The following is a 17195-nucleotide window of genomic DNA, read 5'->3' on the forward strand; positions in this document are numbered from 1 at the left end:
ATGAACATCTCTGAAGTAAAAAAACAGTAGTACCTGAGCGCCAGGCCCCTCCGCAGTGCCAGCTCCACGTTGATGAGGGCGCCGGCCTGCGTCTCGTACACCTCGCTGGACCACAGCGCGCAGTTCAGGTGCACCCAGAGGTCCAGGTCCAGGTTCAGGAGCCTGGCGGGGCCGTCCGTCTCCCCGTCCCCTTGCTGCTGGCACAGGCAGCAGCGCCGCCGGTCCCTGGCCTTGGGCTCGGGCCTGAGCCAGGTGGCCCCGGGCCCCTCCTTGGGCAGCTTCCCGCCCAGCTGCCAGGCCGCCTTGGTGGGCTCCGGCGGCGCCCCGCTGCGCGCCACCAGGATCTGCACGCTCCACTTGCGCCAGCGGTGGCCCTTCCAGCGCTTGGCGGGCATGTGGTGGGCCCGGTGGTGGTGGCCCGTGTTGCCGCTCCCGTCGTCTCCACCGTGGACCGCGCGGGGGCGAGGCTTGAGCTTGACGGTGAACTTGAGCGCCGGGGTGCCGGGGTCTGGCTTTGGCGGGTCGCTGCTGGAGGGGGTGCTGCTGGCGGCAGGGGAGAGGGTGGGGAAGTGGATGGGGGGGCTGGAGGGGGGCGAGGGCTTGGGCTGCAGCTGGGCCAGGCAGTGCACGTCCAGGGTGGACATGTTGTTGCTGTAGGCATGCAGCACCTTGGTGGCGGCCGGAGGGGTGGCGGTGGTGGTGGGGCTGCCCATGGGGGACATGGCCTCCGATGGCTGAGTGGTAACAGGCGGCTGTTGGGAAGAGAATTTCATTAAGATGAGAAATAAGGAGGGATACTTGGGAACATGCCAAAAAACTAGAGAGATGGCATGAAGAAAAGGTGTAGGGATTGGTAAAGTAAGAAACGATAGATGAGATGCATGAAGAGCAGGAGGAAGGATGGATGGAGAAAGAAACAATCACTAGAAAAAAATAGAAATAGAAGATGTGATATATGAAGACAAAGGAGGAGGGAAAGAATTTGGGGAGAGGAGAATGGAAAGAGGGATGGGGAATGTAAGAAAAAGGAGAGAGGTTGCAGACCAGGATGCGTGACGAGAGGGAGAAAAGAGAGAGGAAATAGGATCAGATTAAGAAACGATGGATCACACTTTAAAATCCCTTCTGACCAGTTTTCCTTTATCTTTTATTCGTTCACTGTGGGGTAATAATAAACATGTCTGCTTATGGTCCTTAACCAGTGTGTGTAGAAGCGAGGGATACAATACAGATGGAAAGGGGAAATTGTGGATTGGGGAAGAAACAGACGGAGAGAAAGGGATATGGAGGGAAGGAGGGCTATGTTTATCTCTCCGCTGCTTGCTGTCAGTCTGTCCAATCCCTCCATCTGGCTGTGTGTGGAGACATGAGCTTATTGTTTACAACATATTTTACACTGCTCCACTTTCCCTGGAATATTCTGGATGTGTAATGTGTGTGTGTGTGTGTGTGTGTGTGTGTCTGTGTGTGTGTGCGTGTGCATGTGTGTGTGTGTGTGTGTGTGTGTGTGTGTGTGTGTGTCTGTGTGTGTGTGCGTGTGCATGTGTGTGTGTGTATGGAGGTGATATGGGTTCAGTCAGGGTCAGTGTGTCTGTGCATGCCCTTGGGGCAGGAGCTGACCTTGGTTAGGTTTGTGCGCGCGCGAGAGAGAGAGACAGAGAGAGAGTAAGAGATTAAGTGAGTGTGTGAGTGAGAGAGAGACAGAGAGAGAGAAAGAAAGTGAGAGAGACAACACCAGAGAGAGAGCGAGAGAGAGAGAGAGAGAGAGCGAGAGAGAGAGCGAGAGAGAGAGAGAGAGAGAGAGAGAGAGAGAGAGAGAGAGAGAGAGAGAGAGAGAAAACATGGCTAATTGGGGAAAACAGTGAGTGCTGAGAATGAAATTAAATTAAAAAAAAGGGGGGGGGGAATAATTGCTAAAGGATGGAAAACTGGGAAGAAGTAATATGGGGGGGAGTGTGCGCGTGCGTGTGGTAGCTGACCTTGGTGTCGTGCGTCTTGGCCTGAAGGGCGGCGGCGTAGAGCAGAGAGCAGCTGTGGCTGCAGAACACCAGGCTGACCTCCGACTTCACCTGACCCTCCTGTGGAGACACACACACACACACACGCACGCACGCACGTACGCACACACACGCACGCACACAGAAAGAAACACAAAAAAGCACAAATAGTTAGAGCCCAAAACAACCCCAAAAAATACACATGAAAATTCAAAAATATACACATGCAAACACAGATGCAACATTAGTCACTGACCTACTGTAGTCACCAAATGCTTTGCTTATAAATAACAACGTACATTAAGTGCGTGTCTGACTCACTGTCAAAAACGCATGCGAGCACACATGCACGCACTTACGAGCCAGCGCTAACAGAAGCAGCACTCAGAGGCGTCATTAATATTGCCGTGTGGGCACTGCCACATCAAAGGGTGGCGAGAGAGAGAGAGAGAGAGAGAGAGAGAGAGAGAGAGAGAGAGAGAGAGAGAGAGAGAGAGAGAGAGAGAGAGAATAGGCAGAGCAACACTAGGGGAGGCATCCTGTTGATACTGGCAAGAGTGCATTACTACTCCATTAACATATCAGACAGACGGATAAGGACACACACACGGACACACACGTGCAAGCATCATCCTTACACACACATGCAAGCAAACCGTCAAACGCCCCAAAAAAGTGTTGATGTTCAACTTCAAAGCCCACTCCCATCGCTTCAAATGATCGGAATGTTCCAGAAGCCCCCCCGAGGACTGGCAACAGGGAGCAATGCATCCCACAACTACGCACGCACGCACGCACGTGAATACACACACACGCATACACACACACACACACACACATACACACACACACACACACACACACACGCATACACACACACACACACACACACACACACATACACACTTCCAACCCCCCTAGACTAAGTGCCTGTCACGCCTTAAGCCTGAGGGGGGGTGGCATTGGTGACGTTGCCGGGGTGACTGTCATCGGCGCTGGAAGTGTTCCGACGTGGAAGAGGCGGATTTGCATAATTTGGTTATTTTGTCAGCCTGCTAAAAAGGCGCTTCTGGAGATGGCAGTTCACACACACACGCACAGACACAGACACACACGCACACTCAGAAACTCACATCACCACACCACCACAGTGCAGTCATCCATATCTCTCTCTCTCTCTCTCTCTCTCTCTCTCTCTCTCTCTCTCTCTCTCTCTCTCTCTCTCTCTCTCTCTCTCTCTCTCTCTCTCTCTCTCTCTCTCTCGCACACACACACACACACACACACACACACACCAGTCTGTGTGAAGTGTCTAAGGCCGTGTGTGACTCACACGTACCTCTGTGATTGCATCATGCTTCCTTGGAACTAGCTTGCCGAGCCTGCTACGCCACGTTTAAACTCATTCCTTTCAAATAAACCACTTCATTCCTACACAAGACTTTATTATACGCCGATGCCGAGAGAGGCTAAAGGCTTCTATGTAATCATGAAGCATATAGATCGAGTGTGCCAGTGAGTGGTCCAGCACTGTGGGTGTTTTAAAGGGACACTGTGCAGGAAATGGTCAAAAATGGTACTACAACTATGCTGCTCATTGAAACTGGGCTGCCTATTGCCAAATTTGATCTTTACATGAAAGTTTACTAAGTAATAAACAAATATTTTCTAGTATGGTCCAAGTAGAGTCATTTGTGCAGCTAAAAATGGCTATTTTTGGAAATTCAAAATGGCGGACCATGGAGAAGATCCCCCTTTTCTTGTAAGAAAAGTGAAATTTTTCCAGTCATAATGAATACTTAGAATTTGATGGTGGTGGTAAGTATTCATGAAAAAGGTAACATTAGTGAATGGGCAGCATGAATTCTGGAAATAAATAAATAGAAATCTCACACAGTGTCCCTTTAAGGCATTTCCACATGGCAACAGTACAAAATTCCCTGCTTTCAGGTGTAAATTCCCTGCATTCATATGTTTAAATGCCTTATTTCCTTATGTGTGCATTTTCCTATGTAAGTGACTTGACTATAAGAAATGTGGCGCTGTCGCTTTAAGAGACTGATCACGCTTTGAACGCATGTTATAGCTGCGTGATATGAGACATGCCCGGACATTCTCTCTCATGCAGTCGCATTCCCGGACTCTCCGACTTCGTTTGGAAGTGTTTCTGTGTTGTTGTGCGTGAATGTAACTGTAAGTACTCTTATTTCACTTGTAAGGCTTTATTTCGTTTGTACAGCCATTTATTTCGTTTCTACAGTCCTTTCTAACTTTGTATTGAAGCCTGACAATCTTTCTGTGTATTGGAAATGTCTAGAATGTTCCATGACTCAGCAATGCCGCGTTAGCAATCTTGTACACGGTGTTCTTTGTTAGCATTTCATATATTTAATGCTGTACGATTTCCAGTGCTGTTTTAATGCTTTATTTATGTCATTTTAGTACTGTTTATCACCCTGTTATTACTACTTTGTGTGCAGTACTTTTCCTGTAATTATTATCCTCGAGTAGATACTGTGAATGGGACGTTTGTAATGTGAGTAACTTAGCATTGTCCTGTTTGTTCTTTTATTTCTGTCTTTGTATAGAAAACCACACAACGTAACTTCCACAACTTGATAACACGACACCACTACATTATTTTCATCTCTGTTTAATTAATAAATGGCAAGACTCAACCTCTAGAACAGCTGCATTCTTTCTGACCGAAGAATTAGGCCAGCGGGTGTACGACCAGTACTTTCATCATCATTATATCCTACAAAATTGGTCCTTCTTATCGCCGGATTGTACATCATCTGCGTCATGGCTGCTTCTAGAGATGTCCAGGGTGAAGCACATCAGCCTTATCCTCACCCCAGCCGGAGAAGACAACCTCCAGCTTACCTAGAGGACTATGTGCTCAGCCACCCTTGCCAATCATCCCCCTCCAGACCACACATGCCATCAACAGGGCATGCAACACATGTAAGTCAGAGCAACATTTCTTTCCCATCTGAGAGTGCTACCGCTGCTAGAGCATCTGCATTAGATCAACTAGAGGAGAGATGGAAAACTTTAAGCACTGCAATGGAACAGCTTGCTATGGAAATGGAGAATGCAAAGCGTGCCTCTTATCCTTCAAGTACTGTGGGCTTTTCTCATGAGTATCCAAGATCAACCTCTCCTCATCAGCAGTACAGTAGCAGTTTGCCAGACACATTCGGCTATGCACCTGTCACTACTACCCACACTGCAGACAGGCCTCCCTCAGATTACATGTTAGCTCCTCAAACATTATGGCCAGAACCCCCTAGTCACACTTATGTGCAAGAATTGAATCCAGTCATGCCTCAGCCACTCTTTCAGTTCTCCACATCGGCACTTCAAGGAGCAGCCTCCAAAGTAGGACCCTGGTTAGACATGGCACAACATAAGCCTCTCGCAGCATCGGTAGGCCTGACTGAGCAAGCAGAGAATGTTCAATCGGATGGCACTGCTACACCAGCATCTTATGGCTCTCCAGAGAGGGCATCCTCACCTGCCACACCTCTGGTGCCCCAGCCAGCGCCGGTGCCCATGCCACGCCTGCCTCGTCTGCCACGTCTGCCATGCCCGCCTGGCCAACCAGCGTATGCTGCACCCATGCCCGGCCAGCCAGCGCTCGCGCCACCTCTGCAGGGACAGACCAGCGTCCGCGCTACCTCCGCCTGGCCAACCAGCGCCAGCACATGCGCCACACATGCCCGGCCAGCCAGCGCCCGCGCCACCTCTGCAGGGACAGCTAGCGCCCGCGCTACTTCCGTCAGGCCAGCCAGCGCCAGCACATGCGCCACACATGCCCGGCCAGCCAGCGCCCGCGCCACCTCTGCCAGTCCAGCCAGCGCCCGTGCCACCTCTGCCAGTCCAGCTAGCGCCTGCACCTGCACCCATGCCACCTGTGCCACGCCAGCCTGCACATGCGCCACCTCTGCCAGTCCAGCCAGCGCCCGCGCCACCTCTGCAGAGACAGCTAGCGCCAGCACTTCCGCCGCCAAGCCATGCAGCGCCAGCACATGCGGCACCCCTGCCAGTCCAGCTAGCGCCTGTACCCGCGCCGCCTGTGCCAGCCCAGCGAGCGCCCATGCTACCTCCTCCAGGTCAGCGAGTGCCTGCACAGCATCCTCCATGGCATCCAGTGCCAAATCAGCCTCCGCCCATTCAAACTTATCCGCCAGTGCAGCCACCTGCTGGGCCTTGGTACCCTCCTCATGGGATTGCGCCACCGCAACCGGGGCATTATCCTTGGTACCCATACCCATATCCTGCTCCACAACCTGCGGCCTACCCTGCACCTGATACAGGAGCACCTAACTTGATGGAGATGGCCATCGCCTCATCCTATGGGATACCGAAGCCTAAATTGGTTGCTTTCTCATCAGGCAAAGAGAGTGACTTTATTCTCCTAAAAAAGGGTCTGGACACAGTCCTAGGGCCTCACCGACATCTGACAGAGGACTACAAGTTTCAAGTTCTCCTTGACCTTCTGAAACTTCCTGCAGCTTATCAGATAGCTAAGAGGCACCTGAACAGTCCACAGCCCTACAGCGCTGCGATGCAGGCTCTGGAACAACGATACGGCCAGCCACGGTCACTCATTCAAAGTGAGCTAAAGGCCCTGCAGCAAGCTCCATCGGTCCGAATAGGTGACGCATTTGAAGACTTCAGCACAGCAGTTAGCTCACTAGTGGGAATGCTACAGTCGACACGTGAACCAGCCAGGTACGAGCTGCAGTGTGGTTCGCATGTTGACATCCTGCTTAGCAAACTTCCTGTGATCTACAGAGATTCCTTCGTTGAACACTGCTTGAAGCGAGGCATCATCGCCAGTGGGTCTGCTACGACATACAATCTGATCGACCTGGCATCCTGGCTGGAAATTAAGTCTCAAACCCAACAAATCTCTCGGCGGGCCGCTGGTGGTGTTCAGGGAGAGCCTCCACGTCAAGATACCAAGTCCTCCAAACAGACTAAAGTGAAGTCATCAACTGTGTTGCTAAACACTGCTGCTACAACAAAGGCAACTGCATCAGTCACAAGTGCACTTTCCACATCACCAAAACCCAAGCATGAGCGATTCAAGCCCTTTTGCCCATATTGCAAGTCCAACGAGCACTACCTGAATGGATGAGTGGAATTCAACAGCATGAATACATCCCAGAAGTCAGATTGGATAAAGGAACAGAACCGCTGCTGGAGGTGTGGAAGAGGGCATAAACCCGACAAGTGCACTTTGAAGAAGCCTTGCGCCACATGTGGAGAGCAGCACCTGTTGACTTTGCATGAAGTTGCAACAACGCAACAGCCCAGTGTTACTGTCAGCACTGTTTCCACAGTTGTTTACCTGGATCAAGCAAGTCACTCACGCCGAGTGATGCTCAAAGTTGTCCCTGTTCGCTTGTGCAACGGGAGCAAGATCCTGGATACACATGCCCTGCTGGATGATGGATCTGAAAGGACGATCATACTTCCCGCTGCAGTGGACAAGCTTGGCCTCAAGAGGGAGTGTGAGTTCCTAACTTTGAGAACTGTCAGGCAGGACATAGTGCATCTGAAGGGGGCATCTGTGACACTTGAGGTATCGACCATGTCAAACCTGGGCATTAGACACAAACTCAAGAATGTATTCACTGCTTCAGAGCTGAACCTTGCTGAGCAGTCCTGTCCAGCTGATGTCCTGAAGAAGAAATACCCCTACCTGAAAGATGTGCCAGTCAAGCCCTTCCACAATGCCAAGCCAATGATCCTCATTGGGTCAGACAATTCACATTTGATCACTGCCATATGTCCAGTCCGTATGGGCTCACCTGGCTCTCCTGTAGCTGTATGCACTAAGCTGGGATGGTCCATCCAGGGCCCGGCGACGTTCCTGCAACAGCCCTGTCATCAGAGTTCATGCCTACACACCTCCTTCCTGTCACCTGCTCAAGAGCTACGACACAACGTGGAGAAATTATGGCAACTCGACACTCTGCCTCGTCGCAATGAGAAAGAGATCACACGCTCAAAGCAGGACAGCGCCGCACTCGCTCTGCTGGAAAGTGACACGGCACGGATCAATGTGGATGGCGTGGAGAGATATGCAACACCTCTCCTGTGGAAAGACAACCATACCTTACTCCAAGCTTCGCCCTCTGCTGTAATGCCTCTCCTACGAAGGGCTGAGAGACGGCTGTCGAACAACCCTGAGCAGGCCACCATCTACAACACAGCAATACACAAGCTGGAGAAGGAGGGATATGCTGTGAAGATCACCCGTGAGGAGGCCGACAGTACCGCTGGCTCATGGTATATTCCCCATCACATGGTGTTCCACAATGGAAAGGCGAGAGTAGTGTTTAACTGCTCCTTCACACATCAAGAGCATAACCTCAACAACAACCTGCTACCTGGCCCTACCTTAGGTCCTCCTTTACTCGGAGTACTACTCCGATTCAGAGAGCATGCTGTCGCCATCAGTGGTGACATTCGTGCAATGTTTCACCAAGTTAGGCTGTTGCCCTCCGACCAGCCTTTCTTGCGTTTCCTGTGGAGAGACATGGAACAAGACCGTCAGCCGGACATCTATGAGTGGCGTGTACTACCATTCGGGACAACATGCAGCCCCTGTTGCGCCACTTACGCAGTCCAGAGGCACGTCCGAGACCATGTGAAGGGCAATGAAGATGTGATGGAGTCAGTCTTGACAGCCTTTTATGTGGACAACTGCCTCCAGTCCTTACCATGTCCTGAGCAGGCTACAGCACTCCTTGACAAGCTGAGAGCAGTGCTCGCCAAAGGTGGCTTCGACATCAGACAGTGGGCCTGTAATGTGCCAGAAGTGGTAGCTCATCTTCCCTCTGAGGCCAGATCAGAGGCCTGTGAGCTCTGGCTCTCCGCAGACAAAACAGAGCCCCAAGAATCCACTCTCGGCCTGAAGTGGAACTGCCTATCTGATGTCCTCGGTTACAAGAAGAGGTCAGTGTCTACCACCGAAGTGACCATGAGAACAGTGTACCGTGTACTTGCAAGCCAGTACGACCCTTTGGGGTTCATTCTCCCATACACCACCAGGGCTAAAGTGCTAGTGCAGGCATTGTGGCGAACCGAGCGACAATGGGATGACCCCATACAGGATGACTTGCTCCCACTGTGGAAAGCATGGGAATCAGAGCTAACTGACCTCCAGGATGTTTCCATTCCTCGCCGTTACACCCCATTCAACATCACAACTGAAGACGCACAGTTACATGTGTTTTGTGATTCATCCGAGAAAGCTTATGGAGCTGTAGCTTACCTCCGAGTGGTAGATCCAAGTGGTCAGATTCATGTCTCCTTCGTCCTGGCACGGTCTCGTGTTGCACCCAAGCGCCAGCTATCAATCCCACGCCTGGAATTATGTGCGGCCCTAACTGGTGCACAGCTTGCCCAAGTACTGAGTACTGAGCTCACAGTACCCCTCACACGCTCCGTCATGTGGTCTGATTCTACCACTGTCCTGAAATGGATTCAGTCCGAGTCCCAGCAATACAAAGTGTTCGTAGGAACACGTGTTGCAGAAATCCAAGACCTAGTCGGGACTAGCAACTGGAGATATGTCGATTCAAAGAACAACCCGGCTGATGACATAACCCGAGGTCTAACCTTGTCCCAGCTCTCACAGCCTGGCCACTGGCGTTGTGGTCCTCCATTCCTACAGCTCTCACCAGATCACTGGCCTGTCTGTCCCTCCACTGTCCTGGATGATGCAACCGAGCTCAGACATGGTAGCTTCTGTGGCACTGTCTCCTGCCAAAGACATGCCACTGCCTGACCTGGATGCCTGTGAGACCTGGGAGGACCTCATACTTACCACTCATCAGGCTCTTCACGGGGCGGCCGCCACACCCCCAAGCGCCTCCGAGCGTATTGCAGCTGAACTAGCTGTGCTACAGAGGACCCAGATAGAGAGCTTTCCTGAGGAGGTGAACGATCTCAAAGCTGGAAAGGCCGTACCAACCAGAAGCCGACTGAGCTCACTCTCACCAACGCTCGACCAACTTGGACTGATAAGAGTCGGTGGGAGGCTTCGCAAGGCGGAGGATCTAGAGGACGACACGCTTCATCCTATTGTACTATCACCTGATCACCTGGTCGCTCGCCTACTGATTAGAGACTATGACAATCGTCTCCTTCATCCTGGACCAGAGAGAGTCTATGCAGAGATTCGCAGATCATACTGGATACTGCGTGGACGACAAGCCATCCGCAAGCATCAGAGGCTGTGCACAGAGTGTTGCAAGTGGCGCAAGAAACCGGGGATCCCCAAAATGGCCGATCTACCCTCTGCACGGCTTCGCCTGAATAAGCCTCCCTTCTGGTCCACGGGGGTTGACTGTTTTGGCCCCTACACAGTCAAAATAGGCAGAAGACATGAGAAAAGGTGGGGCATCATATTTAAGTGCCTGACTACAAGGTGTGTCCACTTAGACCTGCTTTCCCATATGGACAGTGACTCTTTCCTCCTTGCCCTACGGAGGTTTGTAGCAAGACAAGGAAAGCCATTCGAGATTCTCTGCGACCAGGGCACTAACGAGGGGGAGACGAGAACTCAAGGAAGCCTTCGCCCAACTTGAACCTTCCCTGAAGGAGCAGCTTGCTGGACAGAAAATCTCCTTCTGATACAACCCACCTCATGCACCTCATTTCGGAGGTGTGTGGGAAAGAGAGATCAAGTCTGTCAAGGCCTCTCTCCAAGTTGTACTACGCGACCAGATTGTTCCGGAGGACGTCCTTGCCACCGTGCTGGTGGAAGTCGAAGGGATCCTGAACTCAAAACCTCTGGGCTACGTGTCATCTGACGTGGCGGACCCAGACCCGATCACGCCAAACCTACTCCTGATGGGGCGGCGGGATGCCTCCCTGCCACAGGCCTTGTATGGGCCTGAAGCTCTGCTGGGATGACGACTCTACCGACACAGCCAGGTCATCGTCGACCACTTCTGGAACCAGTTCATCCGGAGATACCTTCCCAACCTTCAACTGCGCCAGAAGTGGAAGGAATCGTCAGAAGTCCTCAAGGTTGGACAGGTTGTCCTGGTTATGGACAATCAACTGCCGAGAGCTATGTGGCCGGTAGGACGGGTCAGTAAGGTCCTTGTTAGTGATGACGGTAAGGTCCGGACTACCGCAGTGGACATTAAAGGTAACACTTACTTACGCCCTGTGGCCAAGTTAATTGAGCTCCCTGAAATGCCCAGTGATGTAGCTAACTAGTTTAATAACTGATGGGCAGTTAATTTATGTTGTTTACAAATTTACTAGGTAAATTTGGGGGCGGCTGTACAAAATTCCCTGCTTTCAGGTGTAAATTCCCTGCATTCATATGTTTAAATGCCTTATTTCCTTATGTGTGCATTTTCCTATGTAAGTGACTTGACTATAAGAAATGTGGCGCTGTCGCTTTAAGAGACTGATCACGCTTTGAACGCATGTTATAGCTGCGTGATATGAGACATGCCCGGACATTCTCTCTCATGCAGTCGCATTCCCGGACTCTCCGACTTCGTTTGGAAGTGTTTCTGTGTTGTTGTGCGTGAATGTAACTGTAAGTACCCATACTTTCTTTGTAAGGCTTTATTTCATTTGTACAGCCATTTATTTCGTTTCTACAGTCCTTTCTAACTTTGTATTGAAGCCTGACAATCTTTCTGTGTATTGGAAATGTCTAGAATGTTCCATGACTCAGCAATGCCGCGTTAGCAATCTTGTACACGGTGGTCTTTGTTAGCATTTAATATATTTAATGCTGTACGATTTCCTGTGCTGTTTTAATGCTTTATTTATGGCATTTTAGTACTGTTTATCACCCTGTTATTACTACTGTGTGTGCAGTACTTTCCCTGTAATTATTATCCTCGAGTAGATATTGTGAATGGGACATCTGTATTGTGAATAACTTAGCATTGTCCTGTTTGTTCTTTTATTTCTGTCTTTGTATAGAAAACCACACAACGTAACTTCCACAACTTGATAACACGACACCACTACATTATTTTCATCTCTGTTTAATTAATAAATGGCAAGACTCAACCTCTAGAACAGCTGCATTCTTTCTGACCGAAGAATTAGGCCAGCGGGTGTACGACCAGTACTTTCATCATCATCATAATATCCTACAGCAACAGTAGACTATTCCCTCTGTAAACCCCCAGTCCAAAGTAGGAGTAGGACCAAAACAAAAAGAAAAAAAGGGGGGGAAGTCGTTCAAGACGTTTCTCTATGCTTCACTTGCTCTTGACGTGATATTAAGAGACGTGACACTGACGATAGTTAATCACAGAATGGCTCTGGTTTGTCAACCTGTGACTTTTGAAAATAAGAACGCTTCTTTCCAATTGGTTTCCAGTTCGCAAAGCCCACGGCGAGTTCCGTTTGGTCGCTCAATTTGCCAACCCTCCAGAGACCACAAGACTTCAGTCACTTCTCGTTTTTGGTGTAACAGTTACAGGCTTGTTTTTTTAAGTGGCACACAAGTTACAGGGCTAACTGAAACCAAATACTGATTAGCAGGGCTCTAAATTAACACCAGCCAACCGGCCAAATTCAGGTGAAATTTCAGTTTGGCTGGTTTAGGTTCAGTTCAGTTTTGACCCATCATGGAGTGCATGTTTGGCTAGTAAGATTAACATCTACAAACCATTTTGTTTAGTGATAAAAGTTGAAAAGTTGAAAAAAGAGTGTTAGAGGGATTGCCGTTTAAGTGGCTTACCAGTTTGGCACAGGGCAGGTCCTTGGTGACCTTGCGGACTCCGTTTCCCAGTACCACCACCTTGCAGTGGGCACACCACTGGGGTCTGGTGCCCGTGTTGCCAGTGCCACCGGTGGTGTTCCCCAAGCCATGGTCCTGACGCCCAGCTGAGCCTATACAAAACACAGCAGAGCAATACCAGAGTTATCTTCTATGCTTAAAACACAAGCGCACACATCCAGCAACAAGCACACACACACGCACGCACGCACGCGCACACACCTTAAGTAGGTGAAGAGGTAGTAGGGAGAAGGTATGTGAGGCACAATGTTCTTAAATAGCATGTTCCATAGGCAGTACATTGATTTTCACAGCCAAGTTCAAAAAGCACAGGTTAGCCACAGACATATTGGAGACATAAGGCAAAAAATATACACAGTAGCGTTTTGGAGAGCGCGCATATCCAGATTAAACCGGTGCCGGACTTAAACACGATTAAACATGAAAAGAAGGAAGGTCCGCACACTGTTGCTGCTCCGGGTTTATTAACACAAGGTTTCGACCATGCAGTCTGGTCATCGTCAGGTGTATGTGAAAAAATATACAAAACCACCAATTTCAAGCATTGGGTGAAGTGCATAACTCAACAGACTGACACCAGCAGTTGCACAGTGAGGACAACAGAGCCAATCTCCCCATCAGTATGTGTCTATAAACCTGAAACACCTATAACCTTTTACAATCATTACACCGAAAAAGCATCAACAGAATAGGTGTGTAGTGTAGAGTCGTTCAGAGAACTCGATACAGGGGAGAGAATAGGCCTATCAGATTCACATTAACACTTTAACAAGGTCGTTTGGCGTCGACTCACTCGGTGAGCGCTTGAACGATATTGTAACACATTGAGAGCCGCGTGTCTGGCCACGGCGCTATTGTCGCCGCTGCTGTCGGTTAATCCATTTAAGCGCAGCGTCCTCGCACTCATTACCCAAGCCTGCCTCTTCTCACACCTCTCGGACATGACCCCGCCAACACCTCACTCTCCACAGGGAGACGGAGGAGAGGGGGGGAGAGAGGGGGGGAGGGAGAGAGAGAGGGGGGGAGGGAGAGAGAGAGAGGAGAGGGAGTGAGAGAGAGGGAGAGAGGGAGAGAGAGAGAGATGGAAAGAGCGAAGGTAGAAAGATCAAGCGCACAACAAAGAACAAGAACGAGACAGACAGACAGACAGAGAGGGAGAGAGCGTGCAAGAGAGAGCGAGCAAGAGAGAGAGAGAGAGAGAGCATGCGAGCAAGAGAGCGAGCGAGCGAAAGCGAGAGAGAGAGAAAGAGAGAGCGAAAGGCAGAGCTGTGTCTCTTTTCTCTTCAGTGCTGTGCCACTACCCTGCTGTTTGATCTCCTTTCCATTCTACTCTCATCTGGAGTTCTGCGAGCCAATTAGCTGGCAACACCGTGAAGAGATTTAAAAAATAGACCCCATTGACACTGAGAGACCATGACCGATGCTCAGGGCACGAAAGGGGAAAAAATCTTGTTGATATCTTGACCCTAAACGCTAAAAAAATAACCATATTTTGGTTTCAACAAAAGAAACGTAATACAGAGAAGAGAAACAGCAGAGCAGGTAAACCTGATAAAGTAGTGATGCAATTACTTGAACTGCTCTGTCCACCACATACTGCACTTAACTATGTAGTGGTCAGGTGAAGAATGAAGATGTTGTATTCAGGCTCTGTCTTACCAGCACAGTGTTTAAGGTGTAGTTTATCGACTATATTTCATGTATATTTCTACAAAATTTCACAAAGAGAGGCAGTTTAGTGTGATAAACAAAAGTAAAAAGTACAGAATAACAACTGAGCCAGGCTGTCTTACCCATGCTAGAGTTCGCTACAAATAAAAAAACAATTTGTGTCGTTTTGTTCCCTAAATAGTACACAATAGTGAATGAATAGCTGATCCAGGCACTGCCTTACCCGTGCTGGAGGAGCCCCTTGGGGCTTGAAGGGGGCCCTGGGCCGTGCTGGCTGGGGCCCCGGAGGATGGCGCCTGTGCCCGGGGCCTCTGGAGGTGCTGCTCAGAGAAGAGGCCGCCCTGGGTGGGGGGCACCTTCACTCCTGCCAACAGGGCCAGGGAGCTCCGCTCTGGGACACGCGGCGTCTCATCGTACGTGCTAGGCACGGGCACACGCAACAGGTTGGCCACCGCCGCCACTACCCCGGGAACATTCTGGAAAGAACAAAGACACGCAATGATGAGACAAAGGGCAGGAGTTGATTGAAATGACCTTTCCCCTTTCACGACTTATATTCTACCTAAAGCATTTGTTTTGCCTTAATTTTTGACCAGGATTCCCTGGCAGAGGAGACGTTTACAGAGGAGACTTTCCTGGCTGAAAAAAATAAAATTAATTGTACTCGAGTATGATCATTCATTTTCAAAACAATTTCATTTCTGATTTTACATATTTCCCTTCAAATGATATACTGTAGTGTAGATTTGAGTATACACAGTTGTATTGCTGTAAACAAATGATACGCTCCAGTACAGGAAGGGCTGTGTAAACAGCGTTCAGAAGCCCATTCAGAGGAAGCATTGCTGCAGCTGTGTGGAGTGCAACAACAACAAAAACAACAACAGTAACAACAGACATCAAGAACAAGAACAAGAACAAGAACAAGAACAAGAACAAGAACAAGAACAAGAACAAGAACAAGAACAACAACAACAACAACAACAACAACAACAACAACAACAACAACAACAACAACAGTACCTCTGCAGCGGCTGAGTTGAGTGTGATGGCGATGGACACCAGGTCACTCTTGGAGCAGGAGGACGGCAGGCCAAACGAAGAACCAAAGAAAGATCCAGAAGGCTCCGTCTTCACCTCCACTTTCATGATCTCTGAAGCTGAGGGACAGAGTAGAACACAGTTAAAACCCAGTTAGATCCACTAACAACTATGAGCTATTAGGAGTCTGTTGTTTGGATATATAAGATGAGTGCAAGGATGTAGGAGAGCTTGATGTTAAGGCAGACCATCTCTCTACAGCAGTGTTAATTCCGTCAGCTTTATTTAATCTAGTCTTAGTCTTAGTCTAAATTACGAAAAACAATTTCAGTCTTGGTCAAATTTTAGTCATTTTAGTCAACATTTAAATTTTTTGTCATTTTAGTCAACATTGTGGTGTAAAATAAATAACCTAGGCTACTAGGACTATTGTTATTTCACAAATTATTACTAGATAGCCTATTGCAGCAAATATTCACATTGTTACTAGCTAACTTTCCACCAAATAAAACCCTAATCAGCACTGTCAAAGTAATTTCAACATAGAGCAAATAAAGCATTAGACACACACACACACACACTTTCAGGTGCAGGTCTCTCTCTCTCTCTCTCTCTCTCTCTCTCTCTCTCTCTCTCTCTCTCTCTCTCTCTCTCTCTCTCTCTCTCTCTCTCTCTCTCTCTCTCTCTCTCTCTCTCTCTCTCTCTCTCTCTCTCTCTCTCTCTCTCTCTCTCTCTCTCTCTCTCTCTCTCTCTCTCTCTCTCTCTCTCTCACGCTCTCTCTCACGCTCTCTCTCTCGCTCTCTCTCAAATCAATTTTTATTTTCGCCACAATTTTTTTTTCTGGAAGTAATTTTTGTGCGTCATCGTCTCGTCATCGTCACGGGAAAAATGGGCGTTGACGAAATATTTTCGTCATCGTCCTTGTTGACGAAATTAACACTGCTCTACAGACCCCCGTGAGGAACATTAATCCATATCCACATGAAAACTACTCAGTATTGCTTTAACACATGTACGAACAGGCTGCTGTGTTTCGCTACAGAGAAGCGGGAGTGCAGGAGATCCATTAGCCAGTGACAAAATCCTCTCCTAGCCCAGCTCAAATCCAGAGAGAGGTGCATTTCTGACAAGTGTTCACTTACATGACTTAACATAACAGCTTAATTGCTAGCTATATAAATTGCCAGCTCTCGTTCAAAAGTAGTCTCACTCTTCTGTTCAAGTGGGTTATAATAGTTTGTGCTATTCACTGCAAGTTAATAATTACTACCAATTTGCCCAATTTAATTAAAATGACTTTTAAAAATGTAAATCACCACATGACTACACAGACCACTTTGAAGTTGAGATTGCTACAGTATTCCTTTATTCTGGTCCAATACTAATTTCTTGGCTTTTGAATCAATCCAACACAGAATGACACATGCATCCACTTGATAGAGTCTGTACTGCTTGTGCAGAGAGAGAGAGAGAGAGAGAGAGAGAGAGAGAGAGAGAGAGAGAGAGAGAGAGAGAGAGAGAGAGAGAGAGAGAGAGAGAGAGTGCGCGTCTTTCCCACTAGCGGAGGGCAGCATGGGCAGGACCGTTGGTGAAGGGTGTGTGTGTGTGTGTGTGTGTGTGTGTGTGTGTGTGTGTGTAGCTTTCCCACAGGCCGAGGGTATCATGGGTAGTACAGGTGA

The 17195-nt window shown here is 49.0% G+C and overlaps 1 protein-coding gene across 12 annotated transcripts in view; it reads right to left on the bottom strand.

Moving 5' to 3' along the window:
* Nucleotides 1-17195, bottom strand: part of kmt2ca (lysine (K)-specific methyltransferase 2Ca) — a 244243-nt gene that overhangs the window by 12683 nt on the left and 214365 nt on the right. For all 12 annotated transcript variants that reach the window (XM_063206925.1, XM_063206924.1, XM_063206918.1 and 9 more), the window contains 5 exons: nucleotides 15499-15635; nucleotides 14699-14951; nucleotides 12745-12896; nucleotides 1980-2078; nucleotides 34-752 (listed from right to left, as the gene is read on the bottom strand). In XM_063206925.1, the coding sequence (XP_063062995.1) occupies nucleotides 34-752; nucleotides 1980-2078; nucleotides 12745-12896; nucleotides 14699-14951; nucleotides 15499-15635 (1360 nt within the window). The remainder of the gene's footprint in view (nucleotides 1-33; nucleotides 753-1979; nucleotides 2079-12744; nucleotides 12897-14698; nucleotides 14952-15498; nucleotides 15636-17195) is intronic.

This window comes from Engraulis encrasicolus, chromosome 9 (genome assembly GCF_034702125.1).
Source record: "Engraulis encrasicolus isolate BLACKSEA-1 chromosome 9, IST_EnEncr_1.0, whole genome shotgun sequence".
NCBI lineage: Eukaryota > Metazoa > Chordata > Actinopteri > Clupeiformes > Engraulidae > Engraulis > Engraulis encrasicolus.